General features: G+C 38.9%; 1 protein-coding gene across 3 annotated transcripts in view; it reads left to right on the top strand.

The window, feature by feature from the left end:
- NEDD4 (NEDD4 E3 ubiquitin protein ligase) overlaps positions 1 to 19,479 on the top strand; it is a 108,168-nt gene that overhangs the window by 81,479 nt on the left and 7,210 nt on the right. For all 3 annotated transcript variants that reach the window (XM_075208039.1, XM_075208038.1, XM_075208037.1), the window contains 14 exons: positions 428 to 493; positions 815 to 934; positions 3,275 to 3,472; positions 5,401 to 5,478; positions 6,689 to 6,743; positions 6,821 to 6,879; positions 9,497 to 9,562; positions 9,988 to 10,217; positions 12,074 to 12,195; positions 14,173 to 14,243; positions 16,211 to 16,306; positions 16,433 to 16,506; positions 18,092 to 18,152; positions 19,348 to 19,407. In XM_075208039.1, coding sequence (XP_075064140.1) covers positions 428 to 493; positions 815 to 934; positions 3,275 to 3,472; positions 5,401 to 5,478; positions 6,689 to 6,743; positions 6,821 to 6,879; positions 9,497 to 9,562; positions 9,988 to 10,217; positions 12,074 to 12,195; positions 14,173 to 14,243; positions 16,211 to 16,306; positions 16,433 to 16,506; positions 18,092 to 18,152; positions 19,348 to 19,407 — 1,356 coding nt within the window. The remainder of the gene's footprint in view (positions 1 to 427; positions 494 to 814; positions 935 to 3,274; positions 3,473 to 5,400; positions 5,479 to 6,688; positions 6,744 to 6,820; positions 6,880 to 9,496; positions 9,563 to 9,987; positions 10,218 to 12,073; positions 12,196 to 14,172; positions 14,244 to 16,210; positions 16,307 to 16,432; positions 16,507 to 18,091; positions 18,153 to 19,347; positions 19,408 to 19,479) is intronic.

Raw genomic sequence — 19,479 nt, 5'->3', positions numbered from 1 at the left:
TGATGACATGGGGAGAGGCTGATGTGCATGTGTATTGTAAATTGTTATATTTTCAATGTATGTGTGTACGGAATGTACGCGCATGTTTATACTGGGTATATGCACACGCATATAAAAGGTAAGGTTGGCTCTTTGCAGTACCTATCGATATTATTTGGCTCTTAAACTCTGGCCACCCCTGTTTTTAGATATTACATTTGACATAGTGTGTATTACAATCCATTCATAAATAAAGGTCGAGCTGGGAGCCTAGATTTGGAAGATCTGCGTGCAGACACAAATCTCTAGCCGCTCTCAGACTGCAGCACCTAATACAGCAAATTTCAGTAAGGAAATATTATTGCATACTTAGCAGCTCGATACAGCTTAAGTCTGTTCCAAAGCTTGCCATATTTATCACTTCTTTTCTTAAATATATTTTATGAAGGTCCATTCCAACAGAAGAGAGAGCTTGCAACCCTATACACATGAAGAACTACCAACGTTACCAGTTGTAAGATTTTGTTTTTGCTTCTACTGCATGATAAGCTGGCTTTGCTTAATTGTATCCCTTTAAACCTGTTTGGTGGTATGTTTACATCAGAATACTGGGTGAAGGCATGGTCTTAAAATCTTTCTTATCTAGGCAAATTAGCTTTACTAACCTCTTCTCAAACACATCAGGCTTCTGCCATCTCTATGCAGTTAACCTTGTGCACTTTCTTATGGAAGTTATTATTTCAACCTCTTCAGTCTTCTGTTTCAGAAATAGTTTAAATGTTTTTAGTTTGCCAGCATAATGTATGCTTAGTAAAAAGGTTTTTTCTTTGTACAGTTATTACCCACGTCTTCTGGGTTACCACCTGGCTGGGAGGAAAAACAAGATGAGAAAGGAAGGTCATATTACATAGATCACAATAGAAGAACCACTACATGGGAAAAGCCTTTAGTACAGGTACTTTAACAGTATTTTTCCCCGGAGCGCTTCATTTTGTTTCTGTGCAGGGGTGCTAATGTTAGTGCATAAATAAATATTGTTATAATTTTTAATTTATTTTTAAGGGGGTGGATTTGTGTTTTCCGAAAATAAAACGGAAAATATGTAATTATTATTATTATTATTATTATATATTTTTTTTATTTTTTTTTTAATGTCTGTATCCGAAATAAGATTTTCTGCCACAAATTTCTACAAGCAAGAGTTTCGTACACTTAGTGTTAGAGGGCAGCCAAGAACAGTGGGCATATAGGGCAGCTCAGCATTCATTAAAGCAAGAGAATGTGTTCAAGCTGCAGGTAAAGCTGGGTACACACTACAGAAATTGCAACCAACTTATTATGCTGAGCGATTTTACATGCGATCGATGTTCCAATCGCTCGGTCCATGGACTGCATACACACTAGCCTTGTTTAGGACAATAAAGCGAAGAGCGGACGTCCCTTTAGCGACTTTTTACAGCCATGTTGTCGTGAGCAATGAGTGTAATTTCGTACTCACTGTTGTGGATCGGTAGGAAATTTATACACACTACACAGCGGAAACGAGATTGGAACGAAAATATTAAACGGTACGACCAACCAAATGAGGCGACAATTGTCCATTTGGGCAGACTTCCGACCATCGTGTCACTGCACACACTGACCCCACTTTTGAACGAGCGGTCGTATGTCGGCTGATTGAGCCGATTATTGGATGAAAACTGTGTAGTGTGTACCCAGCTTTACTGTGGACCTTCATGTCTGTGCTACACATCTCTGAGATTAGCTCTGTGTGACTTCATTTGTAGTTTGCTTAACCATAAAAACATTATCAATATGACTCAATAGGCAGACTTTAGAATGTTTTTGTGTTTTTAGAGACTTATATTAAAGAGGAGGCATATTGTCAAGCTTTATAAATACTATACTTAGAAATCATATAATTGATTTTCGGATAAAGCAAAAATTTAGGAATATTTTGCATGTTCTACCCACTATGGATAACTGAACTTTTATCTAATGTTCTGTACCTCCATAAGAAGGATCTCATTAATATTAACAAACTCTTACTGTAGCATAAAGTATCTGGATTTTTGAAATTCTACGCCAATAAGTTAGGGGAAATTCACCAAAGGATTGAATGGTATTTAGAACTGAGTTCTATATACAGATTGTCTCCGTATTGCAGAGAAGTAAGTGTGTTCTGGATACAAGTTATTTTACCTTTTCACTTGACTTTAGAAATCTGTCAAATTGCTTGTAGTAATTTAATTTGTGGAAAATACACGCAATGGGCATCTTCTTTTTTAATCGGGAATAGAAAATAGTGCTTGAAAAAATATTTATCTGCTGTAAATTACAGTTTGCAATGTACATCTTATCTTGATTAAGTTTTGCCGACAAACAGCATGGCTGCCCATGCACAATGTTTCATAGACATTTGCTAATACTAACAGTCCTGGCTTCATCATTAAACCTTATGTTTAGTTAAGTTTGTCTGTGAAAATTAACAAGCTTTAAAAAGTGAAACTAAATAGTTTTCTGACATTTTCTGCAATTATTGGTATGTATATAACTGTATAATTGTGCTAGTAAGTTAATAAGGATATTACTTTGTTCCCAGGGAGTGATATTAGCCCATTTTCTTGCTCTGGGAGTCATCATATTGACTTCTCTAAAGTTTTCACTTTCAAAGTCCTGTCTAGGACCTTTACTCCTGGCATTCACTGAGCTGCACATGTCAATGCAGCTGACGCTTTTGAGTTACCAGATTAGCTATGTAAATCCAGACACACATGAATAATACTTTTTGTATACGGCTGCACTATTAGTAGTGCAGCCGTAATGACCATCCATTGGTAAAATGGATGGTCATTACTTTAAGGGATGGCGAACAAAATTTAAATACAGAAAATTCCCAACAGTTGACTAACATTAACTTTTGGCAAAAGGGAAGTGACTCCAGTTTGGTAGGCTTATTGACAAAGTGCATTTTGATTCTTGGGTTTAGTTCCTGTTTAAACATCATCATAATAATAAAACCTTGTCTAAAGACCACAGCTTAGCTAAGAAAAACATGTCACAATTTGAAAAGTCACTTTAAGATTAGAGGTATAGGTGACCAGCTAGTTCTATTGTATTGTTGATAGAAAAATAACACCACACAAGAGATTCTTGTAGAGCAAGTTTTATTGCCGCCCCTACTGTTATCAGTAGTATGTTTGTACTGTTGTCTGTTTATAGAGACAGGGTGCACAAGCCTGCAGGGCTCTTTGGTGTTTGAACTCTGAGTTGGTGTCCTGAATATTCTTTGTAGCAAATACCTGTGGACATGTCACAGCTGTCGCCCACACAAAGTGTCCCCACCGGACGTCAACTACAGATGCCAACAAGTGAAGCCCCCAAACTGTCATTGGACCAGGATCAGGGATTGCTCCAGAAGGGCTGGGAAATGAGACATGCCCCAAATGGACGGCCTTTCTTCATCAATCACAAAACCAAAACTACTACATGGGTATTTTACATCTATTTTCTCTGTTAAACAAAACTTTGGTGTTTTGTAAATATGTTAAATTTCAGTGCAACTTTTTATTATTATGTTGTAGTAAATATGGATGCAGATGTGTTATGACCGCTGATCTTTTTGTTTTGTAGTAAATATACCTGATTGTGTATTTCTTGTAACTTTTATTTACAACGCATGTTGCCAGGAAAAATACATTGTCCTCACTCATTTTCAAGTATGTCCTAGGAATATGGTTTTGATTCATTTCTGTGTACAGGTTAGGTTTGATATTTTTGCTTATTCTGTTTTGCATCAGTGTCTCCAGAACTTGTATAGATTGATTATTGCTTGTGCACACATCATTCGATTTTTATGTCCTGTAGCAACATTGCTTTTTTCTCATCTTGTGGATATGAACATGGCATGTTCTATAGTCAGATGAATATGGAGTTCTCCCATGAACACGGAGAGATTAAATTCAGCGAGATGTGTCTCCCCAAGAACCACCCCAAATGCCTTAAAATATTTTTTTTACGTTGTGGTAAAATAAAATGATTTCTATTGAAAAGGTGTTTGACTCTCCTTGATGGCGCAAACCAGAGACACAACTTCAAATGTTTTTCTAGTGGTTATGACCATTTCTAGTTATATTGTAAATATGCAGAACTACCGTATTTCCCCATGTATAAGGCGCTCCCATGTATAAGACGCATCTTAATTTTGGCCCTGAAATTTGAAAAAAAAATATTATGGTGTGTTGTCAAAAAAGGCAGGGAGAGTGTAATGAACGGCTGCTCTGATTGTGATCAGAGCAGCCGGGCAGCGCACACTCCCTGCAATCGCCCCCCCCCCCCCCCCCCCCCGCCACTGTGCCTCTGTCCCCCTCCTCCTGGATCCCCGCTGCAGCTCTGCCTGTCCCCCGCCTCCTGGATCCCCGCTGCCACTCTGCCTGTCCCCCGCCTCCTGGATCCCCGCTGCCACTCTGCCTGTCCCCCGCCTCCTGGATCCCAGCTGCCACTCTGCCTGTCCCCTTCCTCCTGGATCCCCGCTGCCACTCTGCCTGTCCCCTTCCTCCTGGGTCCCCGCTGCCACTCTGCTTGTCACCCTCCTCTTGGATACCCACTGCCACTCTGCTTGTCCCCCGCCTCCTGAATCCCCGCTGCCACTCTGCCTGTCCCCCGCCTCCTGGATCCCCGCTGCCACTCTGCTTGTCCCCCGCCTCCTGGATCCCCGCTGCCACTCTGCCTGTCCCCCGCCTCCTGGATCCCCGCTGCCACTCTGCCTGTCCCCTGCCACCTGGATCCCCGCTGCCACTCTGCCTGTCCCCCGCCTCCTGAATCCCCGCTGCCACTCTGCCTGTCCCCCGCCTCCTGAATCCCCCCCCGCTGCCACTGTAACACTGCCCCGCTCCCCCTCAATTCCCCCCGCTGCCCGCCCCCTGCATCCCCGCTACCCCTGTAGAAGACGCACCCAGGTTTTAGAGCCCAAAATTTTTGGGAAAAAGGTGCGTCTTATACATGGGGAAATACGGTATATATGTGCAAAATGTCTGTCCTCATGACTGATTCTTTATAGAAAGATTAAGTGAAACGAACTAGTAGCTATAGGTTATTTTCTCTGTAAAGTGTACTTCTCAAGCATGGCTGAGAATTCACATGTAGTTCTAAATGCTATTTCAGGCAAATCATTTTAGTGATAGATCTGTTTTAGTGACATCCTATCAAGCATAACATTTAGTTTTTTGTTATTTATGAGTTTCAGGTGATCCTATTACAGACATTGCTCAATTTGGGGTCAGAATACATTATTGCTATTTTTGGTGATGCTAAATATCTCTGCTTACATAATATGGCAAACCAAAGCGACTATGCATTAATATTTCATCTCAAATAGTGACAAATGTGAACTAACTTAATTCTTAATTTTAAATATTATAGGAAGACCCAAGGTTGAGAATTCCAGTTCAGCTAAGGCCAAGGCCACCTATAGATGTTTCAGATTTGGGACAAATACCGGTAAGTAAAGAAAAAAGCATACACAGAGTTACTGTCAATATTTCATTATACCCCTTACAGTAAGATACTTGCATGGTGCATCATCCACAACTTTTTGCATATGACGAAGATACAAGTAGTAAATTTAATGCCATGTGTTCCATAGATTTCTCTAGCAATAACCTAATTACCGGCACTTACCACTGTCCCCATAGACCCCTGTGGGGGACAGCAGCATTAGGTAATTTATTAAGCTGTGAAAAGTAACGCTATCTCAGGATGATGATACTGGTCTTTTTCAGTGCTATCCAGCTGAAGCCTCTCTGGATTTTCTGCATCCTCTCCCGGGTGAAAGCAATATGCACTTTCACTAGCACTGTTGTAATTGGACCGGAAGCGTAGATCTGCCGGAACAAATAAAACAGTCTTCCCTGTCAAGGGTAGTCTACGCCGCATCTCCCAGAGCATCCCCAGCATTGTAAATTATGTACCTCTGCAATTTGCAGATTTTGCCAATAGACACCTTAGTGTGTTGTGTCTCAGTCATATTGTATAAAGTACTTGGTTCTGCTTCTGCTTCTGTAATCTATCTGGTAATAATGTGTCCTTTCTATGAACTATCTTGGATGAATGTACAGTTATGGAGTAGTATCACAGTAGCTAGAGAAGTGCTAGTAGAGGAGAGATGGGATGAATTTTCCCAAATTCGCTGTAAATGTATTTGTTACCGCAGCTGTCTTACTAAATGACAGAGAATAAAAATGTCATAAATATGGCCTCTTCAAGAAATGACAATCAAAGTCTTGTCTTACACATTGCACAGACTAACCAAGATGTAACGTTTAATAAGGGCAAGTACAAAAGAGACCTGAAAGACGTCTGACTTCATGGTTGTTTTCAGATATGATTTTGAAGATATGTTTATTTAAGTGGGAATATACATTCAGTTTATTTACATATATTCATACGCTGTACTAGGAAACACATTAGTCAATCAATGCTAACCTACTGATGGCTGAGAAATGCTTGATTTCCTCTGGTATATGTACTACATAAAGTGGGTGTTTTGAGAATGAATAAATGTAATTTGAAACGGTCTGTAATGAGTATATTGGTGGTGGCACATTCATTTTTTTTTTCATTTGTAAAAGGGAAGTTTTTATGTAGGTTCTGCAAGTTCTTGGTGCACTCCTTATGTTTTATCTGACGTTTTTATGTTTTTTCATTGCAGCCTGGCTGGGAAGAGAGAACACACACTGATGGCAGAGTTTTTTACATTGACCACAGTAAGGCAGATTCTGTTTCTTTACTTTATCAATAATACAAAACAGTATTATCTAAAGTGCTTTCATATTTGTTTTAGATACCAAGAAAACTCAGTGGGAGGATCCACGCTTGCAGACTGCAGCAATAACAGGACCAGTAAGTTCCTATAAGTAATCTAATAGCTTGAAAGACAGATTGAAATATAAATAGTAAATGGCTTTACACAATATGTACAACTTACAAAGTGCATCTGTGCAAAATCATTTTGTGTGTTATCTCCGTATTGATATGCACACATTTATTCTATAGACATTAATTCTCAGCTGCAGTAATAGTGCAATCAGTCCGCCCTCTTTTTTAATATGCATAAAGAATTCTAATATGCAAACAGTATAATCATTAAGGCATTGGTCTACAAATATAAATACACTCACTACCTGGGGAATTACCTGAGCAACAGGTGTCTGTCTGTGGGCCGAGCCTTCACCTGCAGCCACCAGCTGGCTGCTCCTGATCTGAAGCAAAGAATTAGACTGAAGGGGAGCTGTGAGCTTCCACGTCACTTAACCTCTGCTTAGTGCATGGAGGTCACGCAGCACAACCAATCGGAGGAGGAGAGAGTGCAGATAGTGCAGTGCTTTTCCTTTTTGGGCTCTGGCTGTGCAGGTAAGTATTTTCATTAGCTTGCCAGTGAGTGACATATGGGAGATGTGTGAGGAGGTCTGACGGGCATGTAGGGGCTTTTTTTCGTACATGTGGGTTCTGAGAGCTTGTGGCAGTGTGCGTCTATCTGGGGCATTTTATCACACGAGGGCTCTGAGGCTATGTGGAATTTTGGGGGCATGTGGAAGGTCTGAGGCACATTGTGGATTTTTGGGACTTATGAGGGCTTTTTGGGATAAGTGATGTGGGCATGACTAGATAATTTTGGGGCTATTTTTCATTCTTGAAATTAAGGGTATTGTTTGGCACTTTTAAAGGTTGAAGCTGCGTGGCCCTATAAGTCTATAGCAGGGTTGCCCATCACTGCCTTAAGCACTACAATCTACTTGCCTTCAGTGAGGGTGCTGGGAGTTGTCTGGTACCTGGCTTCACTTTACACAGTTTAAAGCACATACTATGTTTCATGTAATGAAGAAACGCTAAGCACATCTGTAACAACATCACATGACGTCTTTAAGGAATTCTCTATTGGAAGGCAGAAGAGGATCAGGTCTCATTTCCAAGCAGCTCTAATAAATCCTTGTAAAAAACAGTAATGGCCAAAAGTTTTGAGAATGACACAAGTATTGTTTTTCCACAAAGTTTATTGCTAGTGTTTTTAGACCTTTTTGTTCAATGTTGCTATAGTATACTGAAGTAAAATTATAAGCATTTCATAAGTGTTGACCCTTCTTTTTGAAAACCTCTGCAATTCGCCCTGGCATGCTGTCAATCAACTTCTGGGCCACATGTTGACTGATGGATGCCCATTCTTGCCTAATCAATGCTTGGAGTTTTTCAGAATTTGTGGGTTTTGTTTGTCCACCAGCCTCTTGAGGATTGACCACAAGTTCTCAATGGGATTTAGGTCTGGGGAATTTCCTGGCCATGGACCCAAAATTTCGATGTTTTTATCCCCGAGCCACTTAATTTTCACTTTTGCCTTATAACAAGGTGCTCCATCATGCTGGAAAAGACATTGTTCGTCCCCAAACTGTTAGATGGTTGGGAGAAGTTGCTCTTGGAGGTTATTTTGGTACCATTCTTTATTCATGGCTCTCCTTTCCTTCTCCGGTCAAGTGTTTTTCCAGATGCCTTTTTGACACCAGGCCATCCTCCAAAATTCTTCGCCTCACTGTGCATGCAGATGCACTCACACCTGCCTGCTGCCATTCCTGAGCAATCTCTGCACTGGTGGTGCCCTGATCACGCAGCTGAATCAACTGTAGGAGAGATGGTCCTGGCACTTGCTGGACATTCTTGGGCACCCTGAAGCCTTCTTCACAACTCCTCTCCTTGAAGTTCTTGATGATCCGATAAATGGTTGATTTAGGTGCAATCTTACTAGCAGCAATATCCTTGCCTGTGAAGCCCTTTTTGTGCAAAGCAATGATGTCTGCACATGTTTCCTAGCAGATAACAATGGTTAACAGAAAGCACAGTGATTTCAATCACCACCCTCTTTAAAGCTTCAAGTCTGTTATTCTAACTCAATCAGCATGACAGAGTGATCTCCAGTCTTGTCTTCGCCAACACTCTCACCTGTGTTAACGAGAGAATCACTGACCTGATGTCAGCTGGTCCTTTTGTGGCAGGACTGAAATGCAGTGGAAATGTTGGTTTTGGGCTAAAGCTCATTGTCAAGGCTAAGAGGGACTTTAAACTTAATTGCAGTTCATCTGATCACTCTTCATGACATCTTGGAGTAAATGCAAATTGCCACCATAAAAACTGAGGTAGCAGACTTTGTGAAAAATATTTGTCATTCTCAAAACTTTTGGCCATGACTGTACATTTTTGCTTTGGATAATGAGTTACTTACCCCCCTAGAGATAGCTGTAAAAAGAAGATGCCATTGTTCCAGAAGTGTATTGTATGTTGGCAAGAGGATAACATGGTGTTTTGTCTTGATCTACATCGTACTAGATAAAAGTATATTTATGTGGTTTAGGTGTCATCTCGAACACTTTGCCAAGTCATAACAATGTTGACATTTTTTTGCTTTTCAGCAAGTATGTATATCAAATTTGAAATAGACTTATTTGAACTTAACCTTTTATTTCCTTCACAGGCTGTGCCTTATTCCCGGGATTACAAAAGGAAATATGAGTACTTTCGTAAAAAGTTAAAGAAGCAGGTAGGTGTAGTGTGCATAAATATATTGCACTACAGTCAGGAACAGCTCAATGTGCCACCAGTTAATGATGCAATATAACATCTAAATACATGTGTTGGGCTATTTGTTAGCAACATGGAAAGTTAATGGTTAATGTTTTCTCTTTATAATTTTCAACAGTTGAACCCCTGTTTGTTTTATTACTGTCAATTTGTTCTTCTCTGAAATGCGCCAGGAAAATATATATAGTTTTTCTATCCCCTCCATTAATAGCAATTGGTGCTGTGTTGCTTTAGTTCTAACTTGTCCACAGTAGATAATCAGCACTAAATGCTACGGTATCGGTATAATGCATGTATCCTGATTTGCATTATTAATGACCTGCATTTTGTCAGTGGCGGGAAATGCATATTATAAACTAAATGGTTTTGTTTTTTTTCCTTTAGCTTGATATTCCTAACAGGTTTGAAATGAAGTTACGTCGCACCGCCCTTTTTGAAGATTCTTACAGAAAGATAATATCTGTAAAAAGAGCGGAGTTGCTGAAAGCCCGTCTCTGGATTGAATTTGACAGCGAGAAGGGCTTGGATTATGGAGGAGTTGCCAGAGAATGGTTCTTCCTCATTTCTAAAGAAATGTTTAATCCGTATTATGGCCTCTTTGAATATTCTGCCGCGTAAGTATATTGAGGAGTATTTATAAAGAATTAATACTGAGCATTTTATTTTTTGCAAAGTCAAAAATACATTAGGATTTTTTAAAGCGGACATGTTTTTGGAATGTGTGCCTCACAACATGTATCTACATTTTAACTGGCCTTTTAAAAATTGCGGACACACTTCCATGTGTGTCTTTGAAGACCATAGTCATAGTGACAACTGTGTTAATGTTGTAGGACCTGGTGGTGGAACTACTGCCAGAGCAGGGGATGCAACTACTACAGTTCCCAGTGGGGACAGGGTACGCACCCAAGGCCCCCTTTTTGCACTCAGGGGTCGAGAAATCTGAAGCTGCATTAGCGGCTCTATAGGGCCCAGACATGTAGTGATCCGCCACTGAAATGTGCAAATGCATATGGACATCTGTGTCTGAGGAGCTGCTCTTTTTTTTGTATGTGCATATGTCAACCTTGTTTCTTTTATCAACAGTGTCCAACTAGATTTAGTGAATGAGTTTATATCTAGCAGCTAACATCTTTTCATAGTTTAACAAGGCTTCATTTGAAATGCATTATGCTGTGTGTAGGCTGTCTTCGCCACTGCAAGGTTTTCTCAATGTCCCCATGCTTAAATTGCCCATCGGATTTTGGGCATAGGTAAGACTAGCGATGTTGGGCATTATATCACATTGCACAGTGTTTGAAATGGAGCCTTGATAAACTTTAAACAAACACCAGCTATGTCTACCCTAATTCAACCCACTTCTGTGAAACACCCATGTGCACAGTCAGTATGTCTCTCCATGTGAGTATCCGTCTCCTCCACTCTTGGATGACTACAGAAATGGCCGTCATGCAGAATGACTTAGTTTAGGTTGCATTAAAATGTGAATAATAGTTACTTGTGTTTTTGTTTTAAGCTTATTTTTTATTTAGTAGTTATTCCCTGGATTACATTGAATAAATACTTTTTTTGTATTTTACTTTTTTTAATACTGTATGGCTAAGTAACCAGTAGAGACAGTGATTACCAACATCCTAGAATGTGACAAATTACCGGCAAAGGGAAATATTTACTAAACTGTGGGTTTGAAAAAGTAGAGATGTTGTCTATAGCAACCAGATTCTAGTTATCATTTGTTTAGTACATTTTATGAAATGACAGCTATAATCTGATTTCTATAGGCAACATCTTCACTTTTTCAAACCCACAGTTTAGTAAATATATTCCTAAATCTCCAATTCAATTGTTTATTTATAATGAAAAACTGTTTTTAAGTCATAGCTTGGAAAAGTTTGTTTTTTTGGGGAGTTTTTTTAATGAAAAAGAAAAAAGCTTTTTCTAAAATGATATGCCTAGACATTTTCGAAGTTTAATTTTTCTAACTAAAATGTAGTTACAGCCTCATCCTAATCATCAACAATAAGTGATACTTTGTGAAGAGTTACTCAATATCAATGGATGCTGAAAACCATATTCTATCATGTCACTGTTAGGAGTATAAATGAAGGCAGTGCTGATCCAGTACACACCTTTGAAACAAAAAACAAGATATTTGTATTTTGTGACATGGGTTAGATCGCAGGATTTGGCCCTCCTATAATATCACAGTCACTTGGAGAGTAGTTGAAATTGTTTTGGAAGAAATAACTTTAATACTCTGCAATTTTTGCAATGGTACGAACATTACCACAAGGAATTCTGAATGTGGATTTTAACGTAAATATAGGTCATTAAATAACGTACATGTTCCATAAAGTTTTGTTTAACTATTCCTCGGAGAACATTTTGATTAAGGGGTTTATGTAGGTTCTTGCACAAATCTTTTTTTAAGAAGTGAGATTACTGACACAGTCATCTGTTTTCTTCACAGTGACAATTATACCTTACAGATCAATCCAAATTCTGGACTGTGCAATGAAGATCACCTTTCTTATTTTAAGTTTATTGGCCGTGTGGCTGGGATGGCAGTCTACCATGGCAAGCTTCTAGATGGTTGGTTTATGTTTTATCTAACTTTCCACTTATTACCAATAGTGTAGTTATAGAGTCATCTTCTCTCAGACTGCTTGATTACAATACAGGTCTCTGTGATGAAAGATGTCATGTCATAGCTAAGACAATCTGCATGTGAAAAAAAAAAAAAAGCAATTAATTTTCCAGTAGGAATATTCATGTATCATTTTTAACACACAGTTGTATATGTGCTCATAAGTTTAGCTTGACTAAGGGAGTAGAAAAATTCAAGAGGAATATTTTATTTATTTTTAAATGGAATTATTGAGGTTGCGACAGTACACATTATAAGGGAGCAGTAAACAGCATTATAATGTCTCGGTATGAGAGAATACACTCCCACAACGCAAGACAATAGTGATATAGAGACGTTGGTGCATGAAAGCAGCAAAGGAAATTAGGTTCTGAGAAGGGATATACCATGCACAACTGGATGACGGATATTTTTAACTTTTTTTTTATTTGTATGCTTTTACATACAACTAGATATTTCTTAGTGACACTGCATTACGCTCCTTGTTTCGAAGTGAAAGTGGTATAATTGCCATAATTACCATAATTACAGAGGGTGTCCAAGTCCAATGGTTGCACCACCATCAGTGGACCTGGATCACCTGCATGCTGAATGTGTAGAATGAAGTCCCTGCAGTTATGCAATGTCCTATGCTGGCATTGTCTGAATACTTCATTTGAATACTATTTTCGGTGGTAGTCAGCATATCGATGCTGACTACCCCGACAAGACTTACCGCCATTATGGGGACCACGAAGGGCTCTTTCCCGACGATCAGCGATGACAACTGCTCTTCAAATCGACTTCAGCCAATCACGATCAAGTAAGAAATCGGCTCCACTTCATGACGTCATTCACCATGGCGATGGTATTATCGCTGTTGTTAAGGGGGTAATGTAAGTATGCAGTTTACAAGGCCTTCTACGTTGTACATGAGCGCATACTTACATTACCTCCTTAACAACAGCGATAATAGCGTCCCATGGTGAATGACGTCATGAAGTGGAGCCGGCTTCTTACTCAAGTCGGGGTAAGTCTTGTCGGGGTACTCTGAATCGATATGCCGTACCCCACCCCTATTTTTCATGAGCACTTTTCTTTTGGGCCATTTGAACTTTTACATATTGTGTGTGGGGGAAGTTTATTAAAACTGTTCTATAGGTAACTGTACAATTTGTGGTGTTGCCCATAGCAACGAGTCAGATGTTTGCTTTAATATTGTAAATTCTACCTGTTGCTATTCTACAATAATTTTCACTCATGTGGAACTTTGTGAAGAAATAATGCAGTATGCCCATCCAATGTGACATTGACATTAGATGTGATTAGAATATATTATTCTATGGGGCAGGTTTAATCCCCCACATTGTTCTATAGAACAACGCGGGCTACACAGAGAGCTGTGAGCCAAAATCGGCGTTAAAATTACCGTAGTACCGGTAATAATGCCCAGCCGAACAATGCGGGCTGCGCATGAAGCTGCCCCTATGAATGTAAAATGATTATCTTAATTCAGTGGTGCAACTGCCGTTATCTTAGAGAGCAGTGCACACTTACTGCTTACTGTGATAAAAATGATCTGCAGAACTATGCATTACAAAGACAAATGCTCCATAGTGGGGCAATAGGTAAAGGTTTGTGAGATATATATATAACAGGGATACTCTGCACTCGCCAAACACATAATTAATGCTATATCAAGTACTGTTCTATATTAAAAACAGGGAATGTTAGTTCCACATATTGCAATATATGTTTAAGCTGACCAACTGACGCCAAAGTCTTCCTATATATATATATATATATATATATATATATATATATATATATATATATATATATATATATATATATAATCACTATTGTGTAAAAAATTGAATGTATACATGTTACATATAATTGCAGCTTTCCATAAATGTTTATCATGCTCGCTCTGCTTATAGGGTTTTTCATCCGACCGTTTTATAAAATGATGCTCCAGAAGCCAATAACACTGAGTGACATGGAATCTGTGGTATGTTAATTATTGTATAATGCATGTTCTTCTTATGGTTTCCCGTAATGAATGCAAAGTATGTAATTACATTATCTCCTGTGCATATATCCAATCTAGCTAAAATAGGTTATCAACCTCTGCAAACATCCTGTTTATCAATAGTAATTTTTCTGAGTGCTCCTTTGTGTGCCAACATACTTAGGTTTGTAATGGCTAATCCCGCCCATCTAGAGTAAACACGACTAGATTGTGGCAATCAATGTATTGAAATACCATTCAATGACTGTTATGGTGATGGAAGGCACACAGAATAAATGACTTTTGTTTTCTCTGATAATAGAGGCATTTTTTCAACTATCGCATTGCCTTGATCGTGAAACGTTTAACCTCTTTCAACCAGGAAGTTTCGTATTATACACAATGGTGTACATGTTTGCAGAGCGAAACAGCCAGGGCTCTGTGCAGTATCAGCTTAGGTCCCGGCATACATTTCACTTTGCACAAGTACGCCCAGATTTTTACCAAAGACCACGGGTTTTGGGAGCAAAATGGTAGCGTTTGCGGAGGAGCAGAAGTTTGCACAGGTCAAGGGGAGGAGTTGGCTTGAGTTAGTGATTTTTTTTTTCTTCTTCCATTTGCTAAGTACAGAGTAGGCACATAGGTGCTCATAGTTTTGCAGAGCAGTACATAAAAGAGATTTCATTTTGCAGAACACGATTATTGAAATGAGTTAAAGAGGTGGATAGGGTGATGTTTGCACCAGCTGAGAACCGGTGGTCTTCATGCTGCACATTATTTGAGAAAAGCAGTTTTAGGCACTTTCTGAGCAATGTAATAAAATCATTTACACACCAAAACGTGACATGTAATAAAGACAGCCCCTTTGTCTTCTCATTTATTATGAAATAAATTTGCTGGCGCTTTATAAATGATGGTAAATTTAAGGCAGGAATTTGGATAAACCAAGCAGTATTTTTGAAATGAATGTTTGGAGGTTGACCTCTTCACTCCTAGATTTACTTGTAGTTTCTCCCGAGAATAATAGTAGGTGTGCACCTTGATATGCACTGGGAGCAAAACTAGTGCCGTGAGCACTCCATGTGCTTTGTAAATGAGGTCCACTATTTGGGACGGTCCTCGAGAGAGTACACATTTAATCCAGTATTTATTAATGGTGCTTCATAAGAATAGTATATAGTCTTGTTGTTTCAAGTTTTCAACTAGTTATGTTTGATCTAAACTTTCAGCTTTATAGTGGTTGCTCTTCTTGACATGACTTTTTATTGATATACTATCCGCCCCCCTCCCACACACACACACTAATTGTGTGAACTGTTAAGTCCATTAATAGCACTGCAGTCTTGGTTAGGTGTGCCATTGTGTTCACCCTCTACTCTGTCGGCAGCTGGCCTCTCGCTGACTGCCAAGTGGAAAAGACAGCACATGCGCTTAGCACCTGCTGCCGTCCTTCCTGCTAGTCGGCCATTTGAACATGCACATTTCTTACTAGTCATTACACTCCATGACGTGGCTGAAAGGTGCCTTCATCCATCTGCAGTGTTTCAATTCACTTTCTGAGTTCTCACTAGTCTAAAAAGTGTCATATTTCTTTTACAAACAGCCAGATCTGGAAATAGGCAATGCAGTATCATGGTTTAGCCAGTACGCAGAAACACTGCTCTTATACGGATCCATATTGGTTATACCTCTTGTTGCTATAGCTAATATGCTTCTCACCTTCCCCTGGTGGTCATCCATGTAGCTGTTTTTTCAATGGGCCAGAAACAGGAGCTGTGGGGTGCTGCAGGGGGGGTAGTTGTGAGAGGGAGGACCAATCAGAAGCCACTGTCATGTCTGGATCACACACCTCTGCTGGTAATATAGCATTAAGAGGGAGACTTCTGCTTTGTGCATCCATGATTCCTGGTATATTGTATGTCCAATTTTTGAAAATGATTTTTCCTTAAACATTAATTGTTTCATAGGACAGTGAATATTACAATTCTCTCCGGTGGATACTAGAAAACGATCCCACAGAACTAGACATACGATTCACAGTGGATGAGGAACTTTTTGGACAGGTATTTTAACATTATTGTGACAAATATTTCATAAATCTTTTCTAGAGTAATATAGCATGTTTGGCTGAATGTTTTGGTCATATGCATAACTGTTTTTGTTTTGTTGTTTTTGTGTATTTTTTTCAGACTCACCAACATGACCTTAAACCTGGTGGAACAGACATTGTAGTCACCAACAAAAACAAGAAAGAATATATACAGTAAGTGTATAAATGATCCCTCAATGGTTTCCACAATTGACTGCAGAGCTCTGTTTTCATGATATTATCAATGTATTTATACCATAGTGACTTGTGGGGGTGTACAAGTGGGGTGGAAAACACATGACTGTGCAATGAATAAATAAAATGTGACTCCTGAGACTGGATCTCAATTGTAATCTGAAACCTGTTCTCGCTAATGCAAGGTTATCTTTATGCTATTTATTTTAACATGGGGATATTGTCTGTATGTGACTGAAGAGTTTGCTTTGTTTGCAATCTTAAGTAGAAATGTCCTTGTGTAGATTTTAGTACACCAATCTCTTTGAGGAGACGATATAGAAAGTAGTCCCTTTCATCTCTTAATATGCACAATAGAGCCAGCCATGACTGTGGCATTACTTACATTATTTCACAGCACATGTTTGTGCAGAACAACTTATTTTCGCTAATGCTCCCAACAATCTTTTCTCGGATATACTGTACCGTTCAGTTAGATATCATAGCACATGTTCAGTCCTGCACACTCCTTAATTAGTATAACCGGGAAGCAGGCCTGAGAAGAATGAAATTGATGTCTTGGGTTATATGAAGATGCTAAGAATGATGTGTTAAAATGTGCTGTTGAATTGATTGCCTTAAAGATAAGGAGAAGGACTTTGTAGGTTAATTATTGGTAACGCCTTAGATCGTTAGAAGCTCGGATAATTTCTCCCTCTCCCAATTTCTAATTTCTAAGCTGAATTTAGGATAGGGAGAAGGGCATATAGGTGGAGAGAGCAGGTTTTAGTAGGCCATGTGTGGATAGATGGCTCTTGACAATATTGTGGAGGAAAAAGTGGTTGGTTTCTGCCAGACTACTGGTATGACATAGCAAAAGTGAGGGTGTCAAACGTTATCCTAAAGTGACATAAATAGGTCCACATGTGTTATTTCCATTGCAGCAAGCATTCACTTAGTGTTGGACAAGCAATCGGGAGCATCTTTTTGTGTATCCAATTTTAAAGTTGACACAGATAGAACATCCCATAGCCAATCGGAATGCTCGTATCATCATAGAGTATTACATGAGATGAGTATGTTTAATTGTGGAAGGCATTGTATTATGTGGCAAAGGACAATGCTGTATGTGACAGCAGCAGTGTCATGATGCGAGGAAGGGAATGGAGGTAAGCAAGAAGCACAGACTGACATACTACTGATGTGAAGCTCCTCCAAATTGAGTAGTAATGTCACCATAATATGAAAACAAAGTTCATACATCCAATTTGTTATACGGCCACCATATATTTTATTTCAGGTATATCTCTAAACAAATGTGCAATAAATGTTTTACTACTATATATCACCTTGTTTGTAATCACATCCTTGCTATAATGCCATTTTTGGTATATGTTCTGAGTTGGCAGTGTAGAAGGATTACTATGTTTTTGAATATGTTTAATATGCCTGTGGTTATCGAATGGTAAGTTTAACTTGGCAATCCAACTTTAAGCTCTTGCAAATGGGATTCACTGTATGCTGTCAGCTTCTACAGTAATGAATAACATGTTTGTTTGTTTTATCCATTTTTCTTCTCCTTCAGTCTTGTCATACAGTGGAGATTCGTGAACAGGGTGCAGACACAGATGGCTGCCTTTAAAGAGGTATTGTTATTAAATAGCTGCTTAATATCATTATAGAAGTTTTGTTTTGTGTTTGGTTTTTTTCTTTCCTTTAAAAGGGCACCAACATCTATAACTTTTCACTATGATACAAACAATGAGAGAGGTAAACGCTCAGTGGAGTAGCAATTGCAGGGAGGGAACACAGAGCTATATTACTTTTATATGCTGGACAATGGGAGCTGTATCATACACTGGACAATTCCATTTATATATAGAAAAATAGTGCTGTATTATATAGTGTGTATATTATTTGCTGATACAGTTGTGGCTATAGTATATGTACCTGGACAGTGGTTGCTCAGTGTTAGGTGTGGATAGGTGAGTAGAGCCTTGGCTTATATTTTCTACCAGGGGTCACTGGCTATGCCACTGAATTAGCTTGATGGTGTATTCTATAGCTTGGGCAGCCTGTGCCACTGTAAATTAGTGATATGTCCAGGTGAAAGTCACTTGATGATCAAGGCTCTTGTTCAGGGCACAGCTATCAATAAAGATAAAATGCCCTTCATTTAAAAACATAAATTGGAAAAAATAAAAAACAAATTTGGTTAAGATGACATCTTTTACCAGCAACTAAATTTAAATGAAATTTTATAGTAAAGTGGATTTTTTTCCTTATCTTTCCTTTGTTGACAGAATGTTTCTCTTTAGATTTACTAATTACTGCATACCGCCCTGCTAATTGGTTCAACCCAGGCTTAAGTTGGCCTAGTATATCTCCGCCACATCTGTGTCCAGAATGCACACAATGCCCAATAATAAATTTATTATATGCATGTTTGCATCTGCAATTGGAAGGTAACAGCTGACTTCCCATATGGGACATTTTGTGCAATTATCACTTATTATGACTTTTTATTCTAATGTAAACCACGGAGTAGATCTTGTTATTAAGTATAACTAAGAAGCCACCTTGTTTAGAAATGACAAGACCTAAATTCCAAATGGGTGGTTTTCACCACCTTGTGGCCAAGTTGAGAAATGATCTCGATTCCCAGGCTGAGCAGCCACATGTTAGCAGGGCATACTGAAACTTTTACTATAGAGCCACGCGAAACATGAAATATATTCAGTTAAGTTTATTAGTATGTGCTTGCAATTTTTTTCTTTTCACAATGTTCCATGCTTTTAATATATCAAAATATGACATGTCATCTTTTTTGATTCCCCAAAGGGCTTTTTTGAACTGATTCCTCAGGATCTGATTAAAATATTTGATGAAAATGAGTTGGAGGTACAGTATTTATCTAACACTTAAAAGTGAGATCCTGTTCCTATGTGAAGGGTTTGTCTTAAACATCCTGCT

Source organism: Mixophyes fleayi, chromosome 4 (assembly GCF_038048845.1).
Source record: "Mixophyes fleayi isolate aMixFle1 chromosome 4, aMixFle1.hap1, whole genome shotgun sequence".
Classification (NCBI taxonomy): domain Eukaryota; kingdom Metazoa; phylum Chordata; class Amphibia; order Anura; family Limnodynastidae; genus Mixophyes; species Mixophyes fleayi.
The sequence above is the reverse complement of the archived record's forward strand: the minus strand, read 5'-3'. Positions and strand labels throughout refer to the sequence as shown.